This window comes from Pteropus medius, unplaced genomic scaffold, assembly GCF_902729225.1.
Source record: "Pteropus medius unplaced genomic scaffold, Ma_sr-lr_union100, whole genome shotgun sequence".
NCBI lineage: Eukaryota > Metazoa > Chordata > Mammalia > Chiroptera > Pteropodidae > Pteropus > Pteropus medius.
This window is the reverse complement of record NW_024340700.1, coordinates 7,268,497-7,296,070: the sequence shown is the minus strand read 5'-3', so window position 1 is coordinate 7,296,070 and position 27,574 is coordinate 7,268,497. Positions and strand designations below refer to the sequence as shown.

At 54.8% G+C, this 27,574-nt stretch overlaps 1 protein-coding gene across 12 annotated transcripts in view; it reads right to left on the bottom strand.

Annotated features, from left to right (window-relative positions):
• Window positions 1-3,739: 3,739 nt before the first annotated feature.
• Window positions 3,740-27,574, bottom strand: part of FAM120B (family with sequence similarity 120 member B) — a 55,801-nt gene continuing 31,966 nt past the window's right edge. For 7 of the 12 annotated variants that reach the window (XM_039882077.1, XM_039882094.1, XM_039882087.1 and 4 more), the window contains 5 exons: window positions 21,265-21,471; window positions 19,934-20,042; window positions 16,171-16,263; window positions 13,056-13,107; window positions 3,740-8,256 (listed from right to left, as the gene is read on the bottom strand). In XM_039882077.1, the coding sequence (XP_039738011.1) occupies window positions 8,208-8,256; window positions 13,056-13,107; window positions 16,171-16,263; window positions 19,934-20,042; window positions 21,265-21,471 (510 nt within the window). In that variant the 3' untranslated portion in view covers window positions 3,740-8,207. Of the gene's footprint in view, window positions 8,257-9,360; window positions 11,071-13,055; window positions 13,108-16,170; window positions 16,264-19,933; window positions 20,043-21,235; window positions 21,472-22,658; window positions 22,739-27,574 lie in introns of those variants that run through there. The other 5 variants (XM_039882122.1, XM_039882139.1, XM_039882104.1 and 2 more) reach the window with 4 other exon arrangements.

Below are 27,574 nucleotides of genomic sequence, written 5' to 3'. Positions count from 1 at the left end.
ACACCCTTTTTCATAAGAGGGGAGCCCACATGCTCAGGGGGTGGCCCCTGGGGACGCAGCTCCCTGTCTGCGTGGCCTCCTCCCACCACGAGTGCAGGCAGCCCCCGCGGAAATCCAGGCGTCCCGCTCCGGAAGACGCAGTCCTGACACTGGTCACCGGGCTGGGAGTCAGTGGGTGGGAGTCGGGATGGACGATGACACAATCCAGCCTTTGTGTCAATTTATGGCTCATAAAACCCCAATTAACAAAAGTTCAGTTTCTTCCCAGACCCTCATCCCCAAGGCAGTGTCTGCCCCTGCCACCTGTGGCTGATCTTTCAGCATAGAGTCTCCTTTGGGGACTGCTGGGGACACCCCGACACTCTGTGGCTTTCTCAATACAAGCCCCAAACACGGGACCCTCTGAGGACGGCGCAGCCAGAGGCCTCCTGGTTCCCAGGGAGCAGCGCGGACCCCGAACCGGCATGACGAGAGCCCCCCTCCCCGCTCCTTGGCTTTCCATCGGTGCGGCTCCCCCAGCTACGAGCTACGTGGGGAGTGGCGCAGCGTCCTGGACAGGTGGGGCCTGGTGTGGGGTGAGGGTGGGGAGCGGCACACGCGCAGCCCTCGGACACTGGGCTGCCATTCTGGAAGTTTCCCTTGGAGTCACCGGGAACCAAGCCGACAGAAACAAGGCCCCCCCCATGCCCCCAGCTCTCTGATTAGTCAGCGGAACTGCCATCTGTACCTGCTCCGAACTGAGGGGGGCGGGGGGGGGTGAGAGAGAAAGGAAGAGGCCCGGGAACCTGACCCCCATACCTGTACCCCCAGCCCCTCCCAGGCCCCCTCCCTGCCCACATGAGGCCAGCTCACACCCTTCCCCCCCTCCCTCTCTCCCTGTGCCAGCCTCCCCCCCATCCAGCCTCCGCCCCTCGCCCCCCAGCCCCCATCCAGCCCCCCCGGCCCCCCACCCCCCACCTCTATGGCTGGTCAGATCAAAGTGAAACCTGAGCAGGGAATGTTTGCGGTGCCACCGCCAATCAAGGGCTCTGTCACCACGGTAACGGGGACACTTCATCAGCTTGGGAGCAGATGGTCAGTGAGCAACAGGCGGCATCTGCTCCGTGAGCCCCGACATGGGCACAGATGGAGGGTGGGCAGGGCGCGGGGCCTGGCCGGACTGCCCAGTGCCGAGGGACACGGCGCAGTTCGGGCCTCGCTGAGCCACGGCGCGCGCCCGGCGACCTCTGGAGCCAGGCTGGGGCGGCCCCTGACTGACGGGGTAGCTGCCGGGGGGCCCAGCTTCCTCTACGGGAAGGGGGGGAAGGGGGAGGAGGAACCGGCTCCCGGGGCTTTGGGGCGGGGGTGGGGCAGACAGTCCTAGCGGGTGGAAGGACTTCAGCCCAGGGCGGGAGGCGCGGGTCTGTGCGGGCTGGTCGCTGGCGCCTGCGACCCAGAGATTCAGTCCGTCTGAGGCCACAGTCTCATTGGTGAATACTCTGAATTTCGCCTGACCCCTCAAATGAGGTTTAACGAGCCGCCGACAGGGGCACGGCCGCCCCTGAGCTCAGGGAGAAGGGCCTGGGTGCAGACATCGGTAATTGCCAGGTGTGGCACAGCAGCTGCCTCTTGTGGAGCATTTGCTGTGCCCCAGATCCTGCAGCGCCTCTGACTTTCCGAGGCAGGTGTTGTCACCAACCAGCCAGAGCCTCCAGTTCCAGCCTGGCAGGGCTCTGGGAGGCCTGGGCCTCCAGGTCACTGGGCCAAGGCCAGGTCTGTCTGTATCCCGCAGGCCTGGGACGACGGCCAGCCCTAGGGCTACGCTGTGGCCAGGGACAGCCCCTCGCTCTCTCCTGTGGACAGTCCAGTGAACTGATGTGAGCCCAGCTCTGCTCTGCAGGTCTAGGCCCCTGGAGGCCTCTCCGGGAGGGAGCTGGGCAGGTAGAGGGTGCTGGCCCCAGTCTCTGTCCTTGGCCTGTTCGACCTAAGTCCCGCCCGTCCCCGCCTCAGGAATTCACTGCCCGCTGTCCTCCGTATCGGCCCAACCGCCCCCCAGACACGGTCCTCCCAGGAATGTCCCCAGCACTTTCTGCTGGGGCTGGTGTGTGGGTCCAAACTCGACTTCCCGCTCAAACGTGGCAGACGTCCTGCTGCCACTGAGCGACAGGCAGAGGCTCGACAGTTGTCCTTCCCATAACAAGTCAGGTCAAAGCACAAAGAGCAGCCTCTGGTGACCAGGAGACAGAGGCAATTTGTTTAAAAACAAATGCCTGGCCTGCTTTGGGGGGGGCCCTGGGACCCCTGCAGGAGCCAAGTGGGCTGGACAACGGCAAACAACTGAGGAGTCAGGGGACAGTCTCTGAGTCATTTTTTCTCAGGTTACTTGTGTTCAGGTGCCCATCTCATCCCTCCCGGGCCAAGCCAGAGCCAGGACCTGGGTCCCAGCTCCCCAGAACCACAGCCGCACTCAAAGGGACAAAGCCACATCTCCCCATTGATCTCCAAGGGTCTTCCAGGAAATGACGTGAGAACCTGAGTAGGTTTTACAGATGGAGACTGAGGGCAGTGGGATTCCAGAGGCCACAGCCCAACATCCTGCATCTCCCCGGGGCTTCCCCAGGTCACAGATGTCACAGACGTGTCAGTGGGCAGCAGGCGCGAAGGGCCCTGTGGGGGCCGCGACCAGCTCGGGCCCTGAAGGGTAGTGCCCTGACATCTGCAAAGACCCTGGGAGGCGCAGGCCTTGGGGGACGGGCAGCCGAGGGAGCCCACCTCTGCCAGCCCGAGGCCTGAGGAGTGGTTCTTGCCCTGCCCACCTCACGTCAGTCATTAGCTGGGCATTGCATGGCTGTGGGGACACGGGATGGGGGGACACGCAGAATGTAGCTTTTCTCTGAGTGCACTTTGAAAACCAAACCCACAGAACTGGATTGTCACCCGCAAGTGTTTGTTTAATCTGGAGTCAAATGTACGCGGGCCTGATGCTTTTCTAAGATTTTACAGAGAGCGCTAGTGCTTTCATGGTGTGTGTGGATGATGATTTATCTTCTCATTTTCTCTATCAGCCTCTGTCTTCCTGGCCTGGCAAAGTGGGGCTTGCTAAGGCAAGGGACGTGGCCGTGGCCTTCTGGCTCGTCTTCCATGCCTTCGCTGTGGGGCCTTCGGAGAGCCGCTCAGTCGTTTCACTGCTGAGTGTCCCAAACACCAAGTAACCTTCACCCTCTAAGCAGTGGGACCCCTCCAGGGAGGCAGCACATGAGACCTGGGACTGGGTCATCCCAGAGGCTGCGTGGGGACCGGATGACTCTGAATGCCCCCGTGCTCGACCCCCACCCCGCCTGGGGGTGCCTCCTCATACTGACTCCACCCAGGTCGTCTGGATGACAATGTGGGTGGATAGCGGGCCACCATGATTGGGGCCCAGAGCCTCCAGCAGGCCTGCCCAGGCCCCAGGGTCAGCTTCTCCACATGGGGGGAGAGGAGAGAAGTTTCGGGGTTTTATAATGGCTTGTTATGGGATTACCTGGTGAATGTGGCCAACGTCAACTCTTTCTCTTTGACGATCCTAATATTAACTTGAAGTCTTTTGCTGCTCAGAATCGATACATTTTTCTGATGATCTTTCTTCTCGTTTGGACTTCAGTATTTTCAGTAACAACAAAATGAAACACTATTATTTAGATATGCGATGAGTAAAGTGCCTGGCATACATCAGGTGCTCAAAATGTCCTTGAACATAACTCACATATTAAGACCCAAATATGACACAGTGAGCCTTTATTTGTTCCAAAGCATCAATATGTTCTTTTCTGTCATTCAAAAGCCATAGCCCTACATTTCCGGGTGACTTACCTGCTACTGACTCGTTTTTATGCCCATCATTCTAGGAGCTACAGGTCATTGCCCAAAACTCACATTGGATGCTCTCCTGACTCTAGAATGTGCCTCAGCGTGTTTCGGAAGCACCGTGCAGCAGTCGGCCTGAAGCTCATGGGGCTGGAACTATTACTTCCTGTGGGAACACAGCAGTTGCCCAGTAAACGTGAATGAACAAATGACTGAGCAGGTCCCAGGAATCCTGTGACTGCCAGGGAGTCTGTTTTAAAAACTAAGCTTCAGGTCGACTGAAAAAAACATGGTAAAATTTGTGTAGACAAATGAAGACTAATGACACAAATAAAAAGGTGGTCACCAAGTGCCAGGCAGGGCTCACTTTGTTACGAAGCTTCATTTGATGGGGTCCAGCCTGAGAGGCCCATAGGTGAGCTGGTGCATTCATCATCTTTCGTGTAGAAAGTTCTTCCTTTAAGTGTTTTGCTAATGGTTTTCTTGAGATCGTTCCATGAGATCAATGAAGAGACAGACTCTGTCTCCCTGTGGAAGGCAGACATTCGGCCGTGGTTGCCCTGTCCGGCCCTCACCCTGACCCCCATCCTCATGGCCTCTACTGTTCTGGTGGAAGGACAGGGCACCGCCACCAGAGGGGAGGCCTGGTGGGTGCTGGGTCCAGGGCCATGGCCGCTGACAGCACCCGAGCGCTCGGCAAGGGCTGTCCTAGCAAGGCCATGCTGGTGACCTGCACAGTGGACTGTCCTCCGGAAGTCAAACTCCAGGGCTCACTCACTCAGTGCTCTTCTCAAATTACCACGAGGAGCCAGGAGCTGTGCCAGGTGGGGACCCTGCCCTGCAGGAGCCTGCGGCCTGCCAGGTAAGGCTGACCCAGAGCCTGGTGGCCTGAGCTGGTAAGGGCAACGCAGTCCCCACGTGGTGTCTGCGGAGGTGACCTGTGGGGGAAGGTGGGGGCATGGATCCCAGGAGGTACCTTCCCACCCATTGCACCCAACTCTCCGTTACTTGGCAGACAACTAATTCTCCAACTATCGTTTTTCTAAGCTAGTGTTATACTTAGCTCACTTTTCTTAGCAAACGCCAGCTGGTAGGCGCTGGTGCTGACCCAGAGAACGCCACTGCGTCAGCATGCACAGGACGCTCGGGTGCCGGAGCACCCCAGCAGTGTCCTCCCACACAGGGTGACAGGGATGGCCATGGATGGCACCACAGCCTGAGTGGGCCTGAGTTGGTCCTGAGATGCACGAGTGGCTGCAGAAGCGTGTGCTCAGGGCCATGAGCACCTCGACCCACGGGATGGATTCTGGGCAGGGCTCCAGGAGCACTTCAGGACTGCTCTGGCTGGAGACGACCTTTTGGGTCTAGCTCTGTCCCACGTGGCCAAATGGCTCAAGGCCGACCCGCGGTTGCCCAGGCAATCCCGACGCCTGTGCCTGAGGGGTCTGCACAGAGCATGCTGGGTGGACAGAATGGACATGGAGGGCGCTCTGTCCCCATGCGTGCTGCTACTTGAGGGTCAGGCCTGCACCCGGTGCCCCTGGCTGCCACTGCGCACAACCTGGGTTTCAGCTGCCGCTCAGGCTGCGGGGGCGGGGGGGGGCAGCCATCGGAGAGCTCGAGGGCAACAGGCTGGAAAAGGGAAGATTTTAGGCAAAGACAAGGCATATCTGTAGTTCTAAGGGAGGTAGAGGAAGAGAGAGGGGAACAGGCTGGGGAAGAAGTCTCAGCGAGGACATGAGTGCCCTGCGCGCCCCGCCAGGTGGCAGGTGGCCTGCAGTGCTCTCCAAGGCGACCCCCTGGCACCTCCGCCTGTCTCCCCACCTGGCGGTTCCCTCCGTAGCGTGGCCCGCATGGCCCGCATGCACGTGACTCCACGCCCTGAGGCTCATCTCGATGACAGGCGCTGCAGCTGAGTGACAGTGGGCCGGCGCCTGTCCTGGCTTTCTGTGCACGTGGCGCTTGACCAACTAGGAAGAGAGCTGCCGAGCCACTGCTTTCCCAGGGACATGCCGCCCACTCTCCATCCGCACCTGGGGTTCCCCTCATCTTGGCAACTCCTCCGTTTCTAATCATCTTTTAGCTGTTCACTCGGGGCGACAATGCTGCCTCAGGGTGCATTCTCCAAAGACGAAAAAACGGCGGGAAGACACGGGTGAGCTGGGAGGCGAAACGCCAGGGTTCGAGGGTCAGACCGCAGGCATGGCTCAGCTTTTTCAACCATGAATTTCTACGCATAAATGTTTGATGCTGGCTAGTTTGAACTCAATTGCTTCTGCATCCCTCATATTTTAATTTGACCTTTTTAAAATATATACTTTTCAGTAACGGCAGACATACGATTTTATATTAATTCCTGGTGTACACAGTAGTGGTTAGACATTTATATAACTGTGACCACCCGATTAGTCTAGCGCCCACCTGGTACCACAGTGACTACAACGTTACCCTCTGTCCCCCACGCTGTTCTCATGCCCGTGATTATTTCCACAACTGCCAATCCGTGCGTCTCAATCCGTTCCCCCTTTTCGCCCAGCCCTGCCGCCCCCTCCCTCTAGCGAACCTCAGTTTGTTCTCTGTGTCTGAGTCTGTTACTGTTTGCTTTGTTTGCTTTTCTAGATTCCACATATAAATGAAATCCTCTCGTGTCTGTCCTTCTCTGCCGGACTTATTTCTGATTTTGACCCTTTTACAGTCTGTCAAAGGTCAATGAGTTTGAGCGCCGGCACGTTCCAACTCAGCTTCACCATGAAGGGAGACAGAAAACAACGGAAGGGAAGGCGACGCCACGAGGTGGCTGCTTTTTGAGGAAAAATTATGTTATTTATTTGTATGATTTTTACAACTGAGATTCCTGCCCTTTGCTATTGATTCGCCATCCTCTGCCTTTCCCTGGGGTCCGCCTGGAGCGGCCCCATCCCTGCCCTGCCGGCCGAGGGGAAAGGCGCCCAAGGACCCAGGGCCCTGACACCTCGCAGCCCCAACTCAGACGGCGGGTCACCGTCCCAGCCCTGGACCAGTTCTACGCAAACCGCCTCACTCCTGAACCAGCGCCAAAGCAGGTGCCAGGTTGGGGGGGGGAGTGAGGGGGAGATTGGAGGGTCCCCTCCAGCTCCCAAGGCCGGAGCCCCGAAATGGCGCACCCCCGAGCTTCCCCGTCTAGACAGGAAATTTTCTGACATTCATCTACACAAGCTCAGAAACATTCAGTTCAACCACCAGCTCACAATGACGAGCTGCAGGCATTTTAATGAGCTGCCGAGAGCTGGACCTCACTACACACCACCCTGGGATAAACTCTAATATCAGCACCAGGACTTGGGAAGGTCAGCTCGTTACAAGGAAATGGGTTCAAGACCAGAACATCAGAAAGAGCAAAGAACAAGCATTTCTGAGAAAGAAATGTCTCTTGGGTGAAAGTTCTTCAGAATGGAATAAAACTCTGTCACTATAGAACAGTGACACCCCTTCAGGTGTTGGGTGTTGCTGTGCGGTTATTCCTGCCGCCACTGCGACGCAGCCTCCTCAGAACTGGCTTCTCCAAGGGTCAGGTATGAAGTTATTAGAGAGTTTTCCCCTTTCACACTGGACTCACGTGTCCCCTTCACTCGAGCACACGGCACTCGTCGCTGAGCAGCGGTCCGGGACACGGAGATGGAACCGGCCGGGGAACAAACGCACCAGCCGCAGTTCAGCGGCTCAGACTTTTTAACATCTCTTCGCACTTGACAGGCTTATGTTGATTTGGATCGTAAGTTAAGGGCTGTGGTTTACGTGTTTGATACAACAGACAGATTGGTGGCTTAAGAGAATTATCTGCTTTTCCTGTATTTTAGCAGCTACAGGGATCAAGAAAAGGCAGAGTGTATTTCACGCTGTTTTGCACAAACGTGTCAATCAGATACTAATGCAAAGGACTGATGGGCTGAGGCTGAATGAACGCTAAGAAACAGCTGGGACGGTGTTTCACTCTTGGTACTGAATTTCTCTCGTGTAAAATGAGATCAGAAGACAAACTAGAAAAGCCAGAGAGAAAACCTATAGTCAACCCAACCTTCCTGTAGTTCTTTGCCTGGATTGCTTTATTCATTTTCATTAAAAACTTTACTAAAATTCGATGGCCCCTATCGGGGTCACTACACACGAAGGTTAAGATGCAGTGAGCCCAAATGTGAAGCTGCCGACGCTGGCTCGCTCCCTGCCCTGCACTTCGGACCCGGGAGAATGACCCACTGAGCTGGGTGCCCGAAGGGTCATGGGAAGATGCCAGCTTCTCTGTGCATCTGGCCGCTGGCCGCCAGGAGGAAGCCGCGACCCATTTGGCGTGTCCTGTGTGCTCCTGCTACCTCTGCCGCCCCGGGAGACGCGGCTTCCTGGGGCAATCACGGAGAAAGGGAGATCGGCTGCTGTTTTCCTTTCTCGTCCGGGTGTCTGGCCAAACAGAGAAGGTAAAGGTGACTCAGTTTTTTCTCTAACACTTAATAAAGCTGGCGGCACCGAGAAGTCGGGTTCTCAGCGAGTGGCCTTCACCAGCCTTTCTTGTTCACAACTGCAGGCTGCCGACCAGGGCTGCTCTGCAGGCAGGCGAGGCCACGCCTGGCCACCCACAGGGCAGGTGGGTGCCAGTAAGGGTCGTCAGGGAAACGGACACAAACCACAAGGCTCTGGACATCACCAGAGACTGAGAGATTTGGACGAATGATGTTTCTGATAATCTAGACCTTGTTCACTTGGCTCAACATGATAAGAAAAAAACCTGAATGTCTGCCAGTCGCTGGCTGGTTTCATCATGGTCCGACTGAACTTCACAGCCGATTCTGTGAAGTTAGCTTTTGTCCTCAGCTCTCCGGAATGTGTTACAAGGGCCCCTGGGGCCTTTGGGAGACGTAAGCTGAGACAGCAAAGGCACGTGTCAGCGTCTGCCAAAGCGACCGGGAAGCGGCCAGCTTGATGTGGGTCAGGCCCGGGGCAGGGGGGCTTGACTTGGCATCAAACGAGAAGTTACAGACACCAGGGCCTGAGGGGCACCCTCACCTCTGGGGGGTGAAGGCACCTTTGCTGAGCAGGCCGGGGGCCCTGTCCCCACAGAGCTGCAGCTTCCCAAGGGCACAGTGCGTGGGGTCCTCTTTCCACTGACATCACGGTCAGCATGGCTGCCTCTTCCGGAAGCCGGCAGGGCGTGATGGTGGGGAACCCTGATTTGGGCTCCAAGCTAGAGCACCGAAGGCACTGCTCGTTCCCTGATGGTGGAAACGAACGGACACAACACCGCTCGATGGAACACGGACCCGCCACACAAGACACGTGCTTTTTGTGACAGGATACACGGATGCCTACTTACATACTTTTCTAAGTTGTAGCAGGTGCCTGAAAGAGCTTGAAAATTTTAACAAAAAGTTCAAATGGTAAAAAAAATGGACCTATCCAATCTCTTGGGTGCTGAAACCTAAAGAACACCTGTGATTTATTAAATCCCAGTAATGAGTGCTTTAAAAACATGCACTTTATCTGAGACGTAGAAACTGTCGCTGGCCATCTTTTTTTCTGTTTTTTATTTTCAATTACACAATACATGAAGCCATTCTTGTTGCAAAAATTCAAACAGCACAGGTAAGGCGAAGTCCCTCTTGAAATCTAGTCCCCGTACAAAAGCCTCGATGTGTGGGTTGGCAGCGCGTGGGGAGCGTGGGTGCTACACCAGATGATTTGCTGGTTCACAGAAGGGGCGTGTGGCACGGGACTCCCGTCACCAAGAGGTGAGACTGATGGGGAGGGCCCAGAGATGGGACTGTGGCTGGCGCCCCAGCAGGGTCCTCCCCAGACTCTGTGCCGGCACGTCACACCGGCTCCCCTTGGGGCCACGTGCGTCTCTCCGGTGGGCTGCCACTGCTGCGACCACCCTCTTCGTGACACGGGCAGCCGGGCAGCCCGCTAAGAGCTGCTGGAGCTTGTGATGACCCTTTTCAGATTCTGTTCTCGTTTTATGCACATGCCGTCTTGGGTTGAAAGCTGCACCAAGCGAGCTGCAGGCATAAGGAAGGGGATGCATGCAGGTATTGACATAACATTAGAATAATGAGTCCACTCAGGAAACATTTTTCTTTCACGAGTGCAGACGCGACTCACATTTGAGAAACCCCGAGGAAGCAGATATGTCACTGAAGATGACACCAGGGCGCATGGCAGGAGGTGGAAGGCCAGGGCCAGGCCAAGACCTGTGTCACTGCAGAGCCTGCAGGTAACCTTGCCAGAACCCACCTGCTACCTGAGGCCTGGGTTAGAGTGCCAGGTTCTGTCCAGCCCTTGTCCAAATGGAAAACAGAAGCAAAGCCGTCGTCAGTCAGGTTCCTTCATTAGCCACAGCAGACCAATCGTTATTTAGCAATAAACCACGAATGTGTATCACAGATCGCCATGGCATAAAAGGGAGAAGCCAGTCAGGCTGGCTTCGGGAGCAGGTGACCCAGCAGGCACGGCCTTGCACGCTGGCTCTTAGCTTCTGCAAGTGCCTCGCAGGAATGAGGATGGTCGGTTAAACGCCCAGGAGCAAAATGGTCGTAAAATGGTCGCCCACAAACCAGCCATTTCCACTCACCAGTACAAAACTCTGAACTCGTAACCAAGTGTCATTTCTGACAAATTTGCACAAGGAATCCAAATCTAAGAGCTATAATGTGGGGAATGCTGGTGATGCGTGTGATCGGCAAACCTGACCAGGGTCCTCGTCCTCTGGAGGCCTGGCCGACCCCCACGAGAAGACAGCTGACTATGGGATCACGCCTTTGTCTTCAGTGTGATGAATTCAGGGACAGCTGTTGGGAGACACTCCGCATCAGCTGGGCCACACGCAGACGAGGGGTCTCTCCCAGACTGTCACACCGGCCAGGAGGAGCTGTGACGACGCGCTCTGCCCTGGGGGTCCCCAGGCGCAGGAAAGAGTCCTTGTTCCATCGCTGCCTCCTGGAAATAGCCGCGTGGTGTCGGCCACCATCTGCCGACTGCTGGGCTCAGCAGCATCCTCCCTCCTGCCACTACTGCTTGTGGAAAAGAGTCAGCAGCCACCACGCCCAGTCTACGGCACGCCTACGCCGAGTACACTAATGCGACAAATGACATTTTACTCCATGGCGTGACTGCAGGTGAACAAGGTGTGCTGACTTTACGTTCAGTGTCCAGGTCTGAAAAGAATTCTGTCCAGCTGTGGCTGAGTTCCGCCAGCTCCCGCAGGGGCATCAGTTGGACCACCTAGAACACAAGCAATGATTGAGTGTCCCGCCAACTGCTTCTTCTGAGCCACCCGCAGGGCAGTGAGTCACCTCTTCCTGCTGAGGACAAGTCCCTAAGCTGAGGGACGAAGGTGTGTCATCATCTCAATACATGCAGAAAAAGCACGTGACAACACTTAATACCGTTTTGGTTCACAAAGTTCCTAATATACTGGATGGTGAAATGTCTTTCAAACGATAAAAGAAATGTGACATCCCATTTAATTTTAAGTAATAAATGTGTTGTTTTATTTTCATTTTAAAACTGATATACGGAAATTTCATCAGAACACCTGACTACAGAGATAACTCATCAAAAAATTCACTGCTTTGATTTTTCAAATGTAAAAAAGATTATACCAACTCGGTGGCAGAGCTAAGCTTGCTAACTGAACACAAATGTCTTGCTGCCAAGCTGGAACTTAGATATTATGAAGAGAAATGATTTTCATGGGGAAATTTCTTGTCTAAAGATGAGAAATTTATTTCAAAGTTGTACAAATAAGTTGCAAAGAAATAAAATTTTTAGAAGCAGCAGTGGTCTCAAATTAGCAGAAATGAAAGGAAAAGAATATTAATATTTAGATAGAAAATATTCCTAAGTGGAATGAAAAAAAATCTATTTCCAAAGCTGGGAAATAAGGCGGTAGGTCTTATAAGACTTGCGAAAGAAGTGATGAGATCTGCAAACGCTCTTAAGGAACCCAGGAAGCGACGAGGATATTTCAGCACAAACGGATTTGGATATCGGAGGCGGTGTCCCTTTGGTAAATGCTGGTTGGGGTTTTAGGCAGGATGAAGCTGGAGCGCGGCGCTCCTGAGCTGAGCTATGAGGTAGGGTGGCCTGTCGCGTGCAGACACTGATATGCACAGGGCCGATCTCGCGTGGAGAAGAACCAGTCTTCTGGGGGACGTGAGTGAGCACTTCTGAGAGCTGGGGACCTCGAACTAGAGGGTGGCCGGAGGGAGCGTGCTGGTCAGCTTGCTGGCTGGGGGCGCAGCTCCTCATGGAGCCCCGTTAACTTATAATCTGATTCCTTTCCATCACCGGCACCCCGAGGTTATTGGGCTAAAATTTCAATTCTTGGGTTATCCGAAAATTCTTTCAGAAAAAAAGAATCTCATCTTGGATTCATTTTGAATGTTTTTAAACAATAAGATCTCAGCGCTCACAGATAAAGAGCAACAAGCGCCCACTGCCCAGAGCCTCACAAGCTCAGGCCGTCCAGGGCCTCGGCCCAGGCTCCCTGACACTGCCGTCGCCTCCTGAGGCCGCCCCTACAGGCGCCCTGTCTGACGCCTGCTGTCGTCTGCTGAGACCCAGGCCCATCCGCGAACACACTGCAGCGAAAGCCTGAGCCGGAGCACGGCGGGGAGAAGATGAGTGGGGTGACGTGACCGGAACAGCCGTGAGCGTGAGCCCGGCCCCGGGAGGGAGAAAGAGGCGCGCCCTCTCTTCCCGCACAAATGTCCGAGACCGAGAGAGGACATCGGCGGAAACTGGACTTCCGGTGAGAACTCGTAATGACAAAACAACTCTTGGAACAGCAGCTGCTGGGCCTCACAGCCCAGTGTCCCCTTAGAAGCAGCAGGACGCAGCAGGACTCAGCTCAGAAGGCGCAGCCACCCTCATGTACGCAGAAGCCAAATGAAGACCGTCCATGGCACGGGGTCAGATGTGACCCGAGAAGCCGTCGACATGAGGGTGTCACTGAGTGCGCGGGCCGCCCCTCTGCAGCAGGTGAGGACTCTGCCCCAAAGGCGGGTGCTAAGGGCTCCCGGTCAGACCCTCATCTCCCCCCACGTCCTTTCCGGAGGCGGCGGGCTCGTCCTGTAACCGGGTTAACTGGCTCCGCTGGCTCCGCGTCAGCAGGACTCAGCAGCCCATCCTTCAAGGTCTGCGCTCACATAAAAGGTCCACGTGTGACAGCCTCACTCCCCGTGGGGACTGAGCAGGGGACTTACCCGGAGGACGGCGAGTGTCTTCTCCACCGGTCCGGCTCGCGCTGCCTGCTTCCTGCACCAGAGACACGGGACCAACGTGAGTCACAGACAACTGCACGTCCCAAGTGTGTGCAACAGCACGTGCGCCTGAGGCCAGCTGCAGGCCACAGTGTTACTTTCTCCTCCGCGGTGGACTCCTCAGGGGATGGGGGTATAGGGTTGGTCAGCACTGCCCCCCGAACTCCGGCCCCACCCGTCCACACTACATCTAGTTACCGCTGCCGACGGGGCTCCCCACACAGGTGGCTCAGTGGGACACTGTGTCAAGCATCAAAGGGACAACATGTGGCTCTCCCTACGACTGAGCCCAGAGCCCCCAGCCCTGGGTGCAGCTGGCCCGCTGCCTTCCGCCACATGGAGGGTCAGGAGAGAACAGCCTCCAGGTCAGAGATGATGCCCTGCCCACAGCCTGTCACGCTTGTGCCCAAAAGTGACGGGGTGAGCCCCCACGTTGCTGCCCATGCCTCTCAGAAAGTGTGAGGCCTCAGCTAGGTGACAAGAGAGGGCCACAGGATGGCCGGAATGAAGGTCCCAGGCCCGCCCTTGTTATTCCATGATCAGAGGCTTTACAACAGCCCGGGCCCCACAGAATTACCACACAGAAGTGAGAACCTGACGAAATCTCTGGCGGGTCTGTAGCCACTGCCTGTGGAATGTGACACATCATTTCTCACCACTGGGGAGGAAGAGGTTAAAATGTTCTCGCCTCAGCTGCCTAGCATTTTAAAGCTCACTGCAGGGAGCTTTGATGTCCCACTGCAGGGGGGCTGGGCTCACACCTCGGTCTGGCCAGGCCCAGCAAGAGCTCACAGGAGGCTGCAGCCAAACGGCCCTGCCTGCTTGGTGGCAGTAACTGAACCCGCTCAGTCTAAGGTGCTTGTAGTTTTTCACTAACACAGAGAATTTTGCTGGTTAACTCCATCCTGAAAATAGTGACTGCTGCTGGTTAAACCACGCTAACGTCTCCCACAGTGACGACTGACAGCTCAAAGCTGGACAAAACCCACAAAGACTGCGACGGCCAAGGAAGGGTGGCGTGATTCAACCAGTAATTAACACAGAGAAAGTGGGTCATCTGACCTGAAAAGGTATGTTCCAGTTCTAATAAAGGACTGTGTGTGGGGGCGGTGAACACACATCTTACACAGACACATCTGACACTAGACAGCATCTGCACGGCCGACAGCGCTTCCACGAGCATTTCTCCAGGTTATGGCAAACCGCGAGGAACACACATGCCACCCTGTCTTGCCCTGTGGGAGCCTGCTCATCCCTGCATGCCTCCTGCGTGAACAAGACCCTAACTCAGTTACCATGCAGTATCCCGCAGGTCGGGGTTCCGGCCCTGTACCCCCACGGCCACGCTCTAACGTGGCCCTGCCCTCACAGAGCAGGTCCTCACAGACCCACGTCTCTGACGAGGGCACAGATCTGAACGGTCTTCGGGTCCTGCTGCTTAAACAGGTGGGGAGCCAGGTGGATGGGCAGGGATCCCACTTTGCTCTAAGGCCATCACACACTTTGATCCCATAGCTGGCACCTCTGCTGAAACCGTGTCATCACAGCTTCGTGCTGAAGGCCTGCAGGCTCTGAGCACTTTGGGTGACTCTCCTGGTATCACCTGGACCAGAGCGTGGCACCTGGGGAAATCCCAGCTATTAGGAGACACGAGAGCCTGAGGCCGGCCTGCTCCACTCTACCTGCCGCGCTCTCCATAGGTGGCCCTTCCGCAGGCGACTTGGGGGCTCCCAACCTCTCGTCAGGTCTTGCTAAGTATCTCACCTGTGAGACCTCCTCAGGGACCCCCCCCACTGAGAACAGCAGAGAGGGAGGGGGCGGCAACGTCAGCTTCACCTCTTCAGGCCACGTGCTCTGTGCAGGCTGATCTCTCTCAGAAATGCCTGCGCCCAGCTCGCCTGAGGAAGGCCTGCACCCTCAGAGGGTGCCCCAGCGCCCCAGCCACTTTGCTGCCCACCTAGAGGCAGACGGTCTGACGTGTGAGGGCACGCAGCGCTTGTGTCCATGGCTGCAGGACCCCACGCACCGCCGAGCCCCGGGGGGCAGGCCTGTTGCTCGCTGCATCCCCAGCTTGCACAGCAACTGACAGGGCCTCAATCAATGCGGCAATGGAGACGCATGTGAGAACCAAGGGTGTCGAACGGGGACTCCCCCAGAACGTCCGCTTTGTGACACTCACACGTGGCAGTGGCAGCAACTGTGCACTGCATGTCACTGTCTGCTCCAGGTGCACGGACACAGCTCCTACGTGCTCTCGTTTAGTCCAACAGAGTGCAGCACCTTCTAAGTTAAAAGGATCTCAAATACGTGTGAACCAGCGGGAGAAGGTGCCCGCCCACCTCAGTGATACTGAACCGGTACAAACGGTCGCACATCTCGGTCAGCAAGGAAGTGGAAGTGAGCCTCATGCTGACACGGGAGACCATGAGAGGGTGGGATGTTACTAAATGCGACAGTCAGACCCTCTGGAAGCTTCCACGGACAGCTGGTGGCAAGATTTGCTGGGGAAGAGCCTCTAGGGGAAGCTAGCTCGAAGGAACGCCTGCAGCACTGCACAGGCAGGCCTACGGAGCTCCGCTCTCCCCCAGGGACAGACGTCGTGTGCTCCGGTCCCCACTGCACCACACAGTGGGCCCGGCACCTGCCGAAGGTGCAGGTTCCACCGAGAACAAGAGAAGATGCAGCCCCGGCAGGCCGCACACGCGATTCGGCCACACGCAATCAGTGACGGCCTGCGACGCCCGTGGCCTGCTGTGCTTTACGTGCTGACGGGAGCAACCTGTGGAACCTCCACACATTTCAGAGTTTGCAGAAGTAAAAATAATAAACGATGTTTAATTATAAAAATTGAGTCTTGAACAGGTTAATGAATTAACAGGAAATGAAATGGCAACGAGCAGAGACAGGCTAGTATGGAGCCCGGAGGTGATCTGTCTCTATTTCGCAGAGCGAGTAAGTCAGATGTGTCAGCACATTTACCTGTTAACTTACACACAAACGGTTTTCAGCGAAAGAACTCCGCGTGGGCAGTGTGCGGGGGAGGGCGGCGCCCTCTTACCTGGGCCCTGGTCCCTCCAGTGCTGTCTGCGGCCAGACCGGCTGTGCCCGGAGTTCGTCCTGTGGGAGCCGGATCCTTGCCTCTCCCACCTCCCTGTGGGGACAGATGGTCAGCACGTTAGCAAGCTACGTGTTACGTGTAGGGCTGCAGCCAGGTGTGCTGGGTCGGCGGTTTTCAAAATTCTGGGATCTTTGAATTGAAGGGAAAGCCCAGGAAAAGTGCAGATGTAGCGACAGCTGGGCGGTTCCTGCATTTAAACCTGTGCCCCAGGGACCTGTGCTAGTGACCGGAGGTGGGCAGAATGAGGACACTGGGCATCTTGCTAGGTTCCCTCCATGGCAGGGCCCTCGGTCAGTTCTGATTGGCTCTGCCTCCCTGGGGGGGCCAGCCCCACCGCGGGCCACCAGCAGGCTTCCTGACCAGCACACCTGCCACCAGAGTTCAGGGACTTTGTGCGCCAGACCCAGGAGCCCTCTCTTCCCAAGTCTCCAAACTTATCTGACACACAACTTGCTTACTCTAAAATTCCCTCTCCTAGGTTTGTAAACCTCGCTTCCTCTGCCATTTTTCTCTAGTAGAACTTAAGGTCTGACTAGGTCATACTTAAAAGTATTTTTTATACTACCCTGACATTTCGTGGTGACCCGCGAAGAAAGAAGGCACCTGCCCCAGGCGTGGGCCAGCATTCTAAACACACAGGGGTTCCAGTGGCGGGTCCCAGCCCTGGACCACTGCCTCTAGCTGCATACTCCTGCCCGGCTGTGGACAGGGGACATATCACAGGCACATGGGGCTCAATTCCTGTGAGAAGGTGGCAAGGCCTGGTGTGTATAGTGTGTGAGTATATTGTGCAGGGTGCAGGTGTGCATGTGTAGTGTGCAGATGTGCATGTGGTATACAGGTGTGCAAGTGTAGCATGCAGTGTGTAGGAGTGCAGGTGTAGCACGTGGTATGTAGGTGTGCACAGGTAGCATGCACATGTGCAGGGTGCAGGTGTGCACGTGTGTGACTTCCCTGACTACTCCCATGAGGTCACCCAGGAGTGACCGCCACTGCTCTCTGGTAACCCTCATGTGGACCCGGGCAGGGTGTCTGACCTGCCTCATCCCCGACCTGCCCTGCACTGTCAGCAGAGTCATTTTACTAGAAGCATATTTCTGATCATGTCACTTCAAAAGCCTTCAACGGCTCCCAAATGTGCCCTGGAGAAAACAGTCAGGACTTGCTGGTCTCCCTCGTCTGGCTCCCGCGAACCTTCCCAGCCTTTTCTCCTGCTCCCCTGAGGTTTAACGAACCTCGCTACTGACGTCTTTCAGAACCTGGACTTTTCTGCTGTAGCTTAAACTCTTTCTTCTTGTGCAATGTCCCTTCGTCCACTACAAACTCAAATTCCACTGAGCCCTCAGGCCTCACTCAAGTGCCACTTTTGGCATAAAAACCTGCACAATCCCCAAGCCGCAGTGACTGCCACCCTAACCCTCGTGCTTCCTATATGGAGTCCAGCCTGGCCCCTGTTGTACCTAGACACAGGGACCACACCCATGCTCACCCTCCGCTCCCTGCCAAATGTAACTCAGGTGCACACGGAGGCTCCTGGTCCCGCCCCAGCACTTGACAGTCGAGCAGGTGGGCCCAGGGCTTCATGATGGGCTCAGGTGGCAGTCTCCCAGGTGCCACTAGCAGTTGTGGTTCACAGAGGCCAGTGTGGCCCCATGGGGAGTGGGCGGCTCCCCAGCAGCCTAGCTGTGTGGACCGGGATGTGGGGGTGCTGAGCTCTGAACACCTGCCACGTCCCTCCCACCTCCCTGGCGTGGATTTGGCCCAGTGTGACTGTGAACACTGGGCTGGGGACCTGGGGGCTCCGGTCCACCAAAAATCTGCTCCGTGTTGGGAGACAGCCTGGGGCCCGAATGTGCCTTCTGCAAAACAAGGGGCGTGAAGCACAGAACCTCAGGTTGTTTGTGAAGAAAAGATGGCTCTGAGGACAAAAAAGGGTCAGTTTCCAAACCATGTAAATTGACTCATCCCACTTCTTGAAATATACTTTTCCTCATTACTTAGCATAACACGACAAGAGCACCAAATTCACCCAAATGTAAGTTCTCTTCACTAGAAAGTGATCCCCATAGAGATGAGAAGGAACCGTCGCGCAGCATTAACGTGAAATGCACGCAGCTGTGAGGCACGGGCCGTCTCTAAGGCCTTCAACAGAAACCTGCTGCGCACACAGCCCTCCTGGGCCCAGCCGGGGCGCCCGCAGAAAGAGGTTTAGGCGTCGGAATCCCAGTGACGGCTGCCAGCTTAAATCAGCCTGCATTCCGCCACCTGCCAGAACCCGGCCGGCCTCCTTGACACGGCTCTAAGAATCTCAGTGGGGACGAAGCCCTGCCGAACTGTGCCTGCAGGGTGCCTGCTTGAGCGACAGGCTGCCCACCAACCCAGGGAATAGGTAGTGTAGTGGGAATGCTGCACATTCATTCTGCAAAGAATAAACTTTTGCTCTGGGGTCTCGAAATTGCCTGTCTGCAGCTGGTAGGAGGGAGGTGACCGATGGGAAAAAGGACAAGGCAAGGGGGCAGCCTGTCACCCCGGGCGTGGGGGGAGTAACCGTCCTCACTGTCCAGACGTCCCCTTACTCCCGCGATGCCGTCCGGTGGTCAGGTCCTACACCTGACACCTGGCAGGAGCTGGACATGTCCCAAGGTTTCCTAACCTCGTGACATAAAGGCCCTCAGAATGATGTTTGCCGATGCCAAGTAGAACTCTTGAAGACAGTGTGATGGGTAGAAATATAGGGAGAGTTCTATTATTCCGCCCAGAAAAAAAGGGGGCTACTATAGTTACAGGAATAAAACCTAAATGAAGCCATGAAATAATCAAAATAAACTCGTAAACAAAATAAGCTAATAAATAAGATGTTCAACTTCACTGGTCAACACAGACGCATGCAACTGATGAGACATTTTTTCATCTGTCATGTTGCTTAAAAAAACACAAACTTTTAAATGCTGTCAGAACTCTTAAGAGTTACTTCTGGCGAAAGAACAAAGCGATAGAAGGTTTTCAGAAAACAAGCTGGCAACACTTACCTAAAGTGTGATTACACCTTGCTCTATAACTCTGCAAACTACGGTATTCTGTTTTAAGGAAGTAGGACACCTAAAAGCAGTATGAGAAACACAGCAGCAGCCTCAGAGCTCGGAGAGGGGGAAGGTTAGGTAGGTGGGTGTGTGCGGTGGGGGAGCCTGCATGTGGGAGGCGTTATCTAGCCACAGTCAAGCTCCGGGCCGAGAGAAAAGCAGGACACAAAAATGCAGAGCACCACCACCCGAGATGAGGCGCAGGAAGAGACCGCCAACGCATGAGCCGTCAACAGCTGTCTTTGGGTTACGGAATTAAAGGTTATTGACGTTTTCTTTTTAATTACTTTCTGTATATTCTTTCTTTCTCTAATACACTTTCATTACAAGGAAAATAAATCCAAACGTCTGTCCAGTGGACAAACGCCATCCGGGCAACACCCGCACTGCACCCACAGAAGCCTTCTAAATTATGCGACTAACCGATGAAGCCTCTAATGCTTTTCCGGATGGGACCACAGTTTAAACTGCTGGGTGGCGCCATCGTTTTAACTTGTTTTCTTTCCCTTTCAGCGTCCTCACGGCACTCCATACTGACTAGTCGCACAAGCAGCCAGGGCCCGCCCCGGTGGAGACAGGGACCGGGGCAGATGCTAACCCAGTGGGACAGGGACAACGCCTACCTGAGTGGTGCGGGCGCCAGTGCTGCCGGCTCACGATGTGCCTGTCCTCCCTCACGCAGGCCTTGCACACGATGGACTTCAGGTCGTGGAATCTGGTGAGCCGAGACCTCTGTAAACAGACCGGTGTCAGGACAAGCGGGTGCTCCGCGGACAACCACGTGGTAAGAACGGACTCCAAGAGCACCAGGTCCAAGGCTGTGACCTCGGAAGAGTTCTCAGAAAACAGATGTCCCCTGGGGCTTCTGGACAGAGACGCTAGCATCTTTTCTGTAGGATGATGTTGAGGTCACCATCACACAACCTTACCTAAAAAATCTATGGCTGTGATACGTCATTATTTCCAGTCTTAGGTGTGAGACATGCCGTGAAATAGCGACGTGACGCAAACAGCGCGCTGAGGACCGGGGCGTGCCATCTTTCTTCCAGCTTCGTTCTTATTACTGAAGGTCCCACCCTAGCTGCCCGGTTTTAGGCCAGAAAGAGTGAAGTTACAAGCACTCTGTACTTAGTCAAGACATGACAGACAGAAAGGTCCCTGAGTGACACGCTGGCTTCCTACCCCATTTTTGCCTAATCATTCTCTTTTGCTGTCTGTACATAATTCTGGCTGCTTCTAAATTCCGAACACTTAGATTCCTGTGACACCTGTTTTGTGTGTGTGAGAAATGACTATGGCAACAGCAGCAAATGGTTTCCGTCTGGTGTGAGAACCCGGGGCGCTCCTCCCTGCTAGACCGGAGGGCCCGCGCAGACTCCCAGTGGGCTTGGCCTGGCCTCATCTGGAATCACGTGGCAACTGTATTTATAAAGCCCAACCAGCAGCCAACGCCCCCAACTAAACCATCAGGCTTCAGAGAATATTCTCAAGCAATAAACTGTCACCATTCCTGCTGACTCTGAGGTCTGCAGCGGTCGCTCCGCAGGAAGCATCTGCACTTGATTCACAAGGGGGGAAGGCTGGGAAGTTGAGACTAGGTCATTCTGGAGGCGGAGCTCCTGGCTGTCCCCCACTCAGACACAGGGCCTTGGACCCTGCCTGGGGAAGTGCTCTGGTGGGAGCGGAAGGCGGTGGCCCCGAAGCCCTGTCCTCACACGTGTCTCTGGAATGGTGCGTCCTGTCAGGGAGGCAGCCGGGACGTGACGGCAGGCGAGCAGCAGCCTCGCGTTCCCTACCCTGCGCCCAGAGACGCCTCTGCAGCGAGTGTGTTCTCCACAGAACAGTGGCCACTGGGAGATGGTGCTGCGGCCTTCTCTGACACCCAGCCAAGTGGTGGCTGTGCCACCGGCTGCACATCCACTCACTGTGCAGCGTGAAGGGACCCGGCACTCACGTCCTGCTCCACGAGCACCTCGGCGGTGTACCCTCTCTCGGACTGCAGGTACTTCTCGTGGAAGAGCTTCCCGTCAAACACGTTCCAGGGCATGAAGTCGCTGCTGCTCCAAGGGAAGCCGCACGCGCTGTTGACCAGCACCAGCATGCTGAGGCCACGGACCAGGAGGGAGCCAAGCTGCACGGCTCTGGGGTCCACGTGCTCGAGCTGCGGAAGTCAGACACACGGAGGTGAGGGCGCACGCCTGGGGAGCAGACACCTCGGCCTCACCACCCGCTCTCCGTCCGCAGACAGACGCTGCCGCACAGCCCGGCCCACCCTGGGGACAGAGGCCCGGGGCAGGCGGGCCTGCTGGGAGGCCTCACGCGCTCCATCGGCCCAGTGCACACTGTACATGTGCTCCAGGTATGCTCCGCACGCAGACGAGCTCGGAACTGCAGGTGCGATGCCTGCCCCCACGCACGACCCCGCCCCCCGCAGAGTCCCCCCACCCCCGCCCCGCGCGGACCTTCGTCACCGCAGGGAAACGCTGCGGGCTGCGCGCGGGCCTCTCCTCTTACAGACTGTCTTCAGGGGCGAAGGCGAAGGGAGAAAAGTCTGGAGACTCACTTTAGGGGGCAGATGGGCCCACCGCACTGTAAAAATCACACTGCGGCCCCGCGTGTTGCGTATTCACCATTAAAACATCATTTCAAGTGAACACTTATCATTTCAGAATAAAATGGCTTATCATCCCACGGGCCGATCATATTTACAAATTAAGAAGGTCGTTCAACATAAGACACTGCTGCTTGTTGTCACATCCACCTGATGTCAAACATCCGTGCCGTTCTCACCGAGAAACCGCCCTGACGCGGCACGGAGTGGGAGCCGGCGCTGCCTGAACGCTGGTCACTCACGCTCCTGCGACCCCGGCCTGTGCCCACCACGCACGCGGTGAACTGTCAAGTAGCATGCGTCTGCGATTTTGTCAGCGACGTGAGTGACTGAAGCTGTCCTTGTTTAATCTACGTTGTTCAGACTACACTGCCACGATGTCAAATGTCACTGCATATCTAATACAGTGCATTAAACCAAAGAAAATCGGGGAAAAGTAACACTGAATCCTCTTTATAAGGCTTCATTTCACTTCTTAAAATAACAAAATAACGAAAACCTGATCATCATCTTAAAGAAATTCATCACGAACTGGGATTCCCGGAGTCACCCTAGTTTGGATGAAAGTGTCGTGCAAGACTGCTTTTGAACTGTCCAAGTCACTTTCAGAGAGAGCCACCGAGGAGAGGTTCCAGAGCAGTGACCCTGACGAAAAGTCACTTTCCTCCCTTTTCCCTGCAGGACCCGCAGGTGAGGCATCCACTCTCGGGCTGCCCTCAGGGTCACAAGCATCTCACCATCATGTCAGTGGACTGCAGAGGCTCCTTCCGCGCACATGCACTGCTGTGTCTGGACACGCACCATCTGGGCCAGCAGCCTGCAGCCACATGTGATTTGAGTTTGAAATCAGCGAAATACTCAATTTCTCGAATACACCAACCATTGTCAGGTGCTCAGGGCCACTTGTGGCAAGGTCAGCACTGACACAAGCCCTTCCACTGTGACAGTTTCTACGGGACAGCTGTAGTCCAGAATGTCCTGTTTTCTCCACCCTCTGTATGCTCTTTGCAAACTGCACCCACGGCTCACCCTCTTCGCTGTGGCCACAGCCCCAGGGTCTCCACACTGTCACTGTAGGATCTCGGCAAGTGGCAGGTCGACCCAGCGCCCAGCTCACTGCATCCACGATGGCTGCTCAGAGACAAGTGAACTCATGGCACTCTGCACGAACACAGATGTGACGAGTTTCCTCTGAGCGTCAGGGGACAATTCTCTAACTTGGTAGATCTTTCTGTAATGGAATCAGTTTCTGTTCATCTCATGTCCATCCCTTATGTGCTTGTCTGTTTTAAATTTTAAATGAAGTGTATCATCCGTCCCCCAAAAGCAGTCACGTGTACCACTTGAATTTTCACAAACCACATGGCGAACACACAGACCACAAAGCAAATGTGACCAGCGTCACAGAAGCCCGTCCCCTCCCTGCCACACCCAGTGCCCCAAAGGGACACGCTAACCAAGTTCTCAGACCACAGACGGTTGTGCTTGTGTGGCTCTCCTATGCGTCAGGCAGCACACACGCCGGTGTCTCTGGCCCCTTCTGATCAGCACTGCAAGATCGTCCATTAGAGAGAAGAGGCGCCCTCATGCTCGCTGCGGTCACAGGCTGCCAGATGCTGGGTTCAGACTGGGAGGCTCAGCTGCTAGTTAATTTGGGGTCTTCTTCCCCCACCACACGACGACTCCTCATTCCAGGTCCTTCGGCGACGTTCCGTGGCTGTCAGTACAGAGATCCTGCACAACTGTGTTTTTTTCCTATGCATTTTGTGTTTTTTCTTTGATGTCAATGTTGGCAACTAGACTTGTCCTTGTCCTGTAGAACACACTTGTGTTGTATGTATTAACTCTGTATCTAGCACCTGCTAAATCTAATTCTAATGCTTTTCTGTAGATACGGATTTCCCATGTTTATCATCATGCCATCTGTCAATTCAAGTCCTAACCGAAACTCCCTTCTGACTTATCCTCTGGCCAGACCTCCCGGTTTCACAGAAGTGGTGACAGAGGCGCCCGACTCGCCCATGAGAGGAAATGCTTCTGACACCTCGCTGTGAGGTGTGCGTTCCGCTGCGGGCTTCCGCAGCTGCCCCTGGTCGGACGAGGGAAGTTCCCTTCCAGCCCTAGTTTAATGATTTGTTTTACCATGAACAGGTACTGAATTTAACCCAATACTTTTTCTGCACCCAAAACATACGCTTTTTCTCACTGTTAGTAACGTGAATCACACTGGTTTTCAAACGTTAAGTCAACGTTATATTCCAAAAACAAACCCTTGGCCATCGTGTACTGTCAGTTTATACACTGCCAGATTCAACTTGTTAATACGTTGTCTGGAAGTTCTGGATACAGCTCATGAAAGAGAATGGCCTGTAATTTTCACTTATGTCATTTTAAAGGGCTGTTTTTAAAAAAGAAGACTACCCAACAGAGACTGCACAGGGCCACTGAAGCCCACACGATGTCGCCCCCGGCCCGGCACTGACAAAGCCTCCTGATCTTTAACGTCCCTCCCAAAGGCTGATCGGACGAGCAGACAGGACACCACTGAAGTTTAGGACGTGTGAACACAGATGACAAACCTGACTGATCAGCATGCAGACACTGCACCCAAAGCTACAACAAACATTTTTCAAGTACGCATGGAAAACTTACTGAAATTTCAGGAATGCATTCTTAGCTCGCGGATCATACAAAACCAGGCCATAGGCCAGGTCTGGGCCATGCCTGCAGCTGGCTGACCCTACCACGAACACGGATGTGTCTACTTCTTGGTTCTCTAACTTTCATTTCGTGTACTTCTGAAGCTGTGCGTGCTCATTTATAGATGAGAGCTTCGTGATATAACCCTAGTGGGTGGAGCATCATGACATGTCCCTTTTTTCTCTAGCATGATTCCTACCGGAAGTCTGCTGCTTCCAGCACAGTCACATGGTTTCTTTGGATTGGCGGTTGCACAGCACATCTCTTACTGTCCTTATACATTCGACTGCTCGGTGTCCTCTGATATTAGGTGTGTGTTTCTGGTAGGCAGCATGTTTTTTTTTTAACTTTCTATTTTGAAGTGATTCACAGGAATTGCAAAGACAGTACAGAGGGTCCGATGGACTCGCCACCCAATTTCCTCAACCTAACATCTTACCTGCTACAGTATCAAAACCAGGAAAGTGACGTGGGCACGATCCACGGCCTTTCACATACACGTGTGTGCTCTATGCAGAGGATCTTTATGAAGAAATCTGTCAATTCCATTTCATGACACGATGCTCATTTATGAGGACACAACCATTGTCTTCCTATGTCATTTGTTAACTCACTGTGTGACATACACTGGAGACCTCTGTGTACGCAAATGCAGGTCACAATGTGCCTGTCCCGCCCAACCCACAACGCCTGTCAGGGACAGCGAACGCGCCTGAGAGTGGTGCCTGCCAGCTCTCGTTGTAGAAGGAATGGGATTCGCATGCTTTTGCTTTGTGCGACCCTGCTGTCCACGTGCTATGTCAGCCACAAACGGTCCCCAAGAGTTCCGGTCTGGTGTGAGGCTGAGGAAGCAGAACTCCACCCAGAACACGGACCCCGGACCCGGCCCCAGCCACGGGGTGGATGTGCACATGGCAGTGCCTGTGTCACAGGAGAAAGGCCTGAGCCAGAAGCCACGCCTCTCTCAACCTCACCGGCTGCGGCAAGTCTGGTTGCTCCTGTCTGCGGTGTGTTACCTGGTTCTGTGAACTCGCCGGCACCAATGGGTTCCACCCGAACTGCAAACACGAAGGCCTTACTGCCAAGGAAGTACCGTGTCCCGGAAACGGACACCAAACCTGACCTGCCGACGTCCTCTCACGGCTCTTTAGACGTTAAGCTCTCACTGCTCAAGAGAGGTGACTGTGCGTTACAGCGGGCGCAGGGTGAATTCCCACGGAGAGGTACCCGACCCCTCAGGGGTGTGTGGGGTGGACCGCGTGGCCAGCAACGCCCTCCCGGACATGCACGTCTCTCGGTGCCAAGTGAAGGGGCAGGAGCGATCACTAGCCTTTAAAGGGTAAAGTTGGCTCTTGAAAAATAAGTAATCCTAAATGAGTGTTTGCTCTTAGATTCCAAAGTGCTAAACTCAGTTACTTAGTAGTTTCATCGTTAAGGCAAACCCTCCCCAATTCCACAGCAAGCATACAATCAGACCTTGCCCGCTCCCAACAATGACGAGCAGCAGGTGGCGACGGACTGGAGCCAGTGCTGTCGCAGGGGGCAAAGCAGCCACCATGTTCGCCGCATTTCCTAAATCAACTGAACCTGCCAGGCTCCCACTCACACTTTACAAATGAGCCTATTACGGCCTATTACGGCTCCGCCCCGAGAATTACACACACGACCATATCCAAAGGAGGTGAAGCTGCAGGCAGGACACGGACCTCTGGGACCAAGCACGTGGGGAATGCGGGCAGGAAACGCAACCCAGCTCTGCTCTCTTAGGTGTCCCGGGACAGGGGAGTGACCTCACCAGGATGTCATGGGCACTTTTAATTCGAGAAGCTTTCCGGGCACTGAGTCAGCTTCCCAGGGGTGCAAACAGAAGTGAGGGTACGTCCAGGGGGAGCGGCAGGACACACTGGCACGTGGCAGATGAGCGAGGACTGGTGCTGGGGCCTGGCACTGCGCTCGTCCCTTCAGACCCGCCACTGCCACCCATGCTCACTCCCTAGGGAAGCGATCACACCCAGAAGGACGAGGTACATCCCCACTTTTCCTGCGCCGCCTGGTGTCTGCAAGACAGAAAGTATTTAAAAGTGTTGTGATTACGAAATTTTTATTTCCCAGAATATGTTTAAAAGTATCTCGGCCACGTTTGCCTTATTTGACTTTTCTAATTACAACGTAAGGTTTTAGAAAACAAACTACCTTTCCTCCCCACAAGTCTGTTACGGAAAAGGAGTGTGCCAAACCGATCGGAAAGACAATGAAAATGGAGAAAACGGGGGCTTGTGAAAAGCCTGGTGACTGGGACCAATTTCGAAGTCATTTAGCAACAGGGAAAGCACCTAATTTAAGCTAACTGGGGTTCTCTGAGAAAGCAGGACATTTCCTAGGCTGTGGGGTTACACTCTGAGGCTGAGGTCACCTTCCTAGCAAGAGAGAGTCACAGCGATTCTTCCTAGCACTGGGACTCCGGACCACCCGGGCGCCTGCCCAAGTCAGCACGGCAGAAGGCGACCCAGACGGAGCCCTTGAGTATGGAGCAATGCCACGTGGCTAAAAAGTATGGTTTTACAAATAAAATTAATAAATAAAAGCCTGTATTTTGGAAACAGGATTTAAGGTGTTTTGGAATAAAGACTAGGAAAAGTCGAGTGCTTCCTGCAGAGGTAATGGAGCATCTGAAGGGACAAAAAAACTAGAAAAACCAGTTCCAGTGTCTCAGAGACTCACAGTAAATATTTAACAGCAAACAGCTCAACCTTGTGTTTATATGCTAACGACATTCACTTACTGGGGTTTAGTGGCAGTTATGTAAATGATACACTGCAGTGGAATAAAACTACTATTCCTGACAAGCCCAAACCACCCAGCCCACCTGAACTGCAGCCTGACAGGCTTCTCCAGGGCAACTGCCCGACAGACAGATAAGCAGGTGGAAACCCACGCGGGGCGAGGCCAGCCT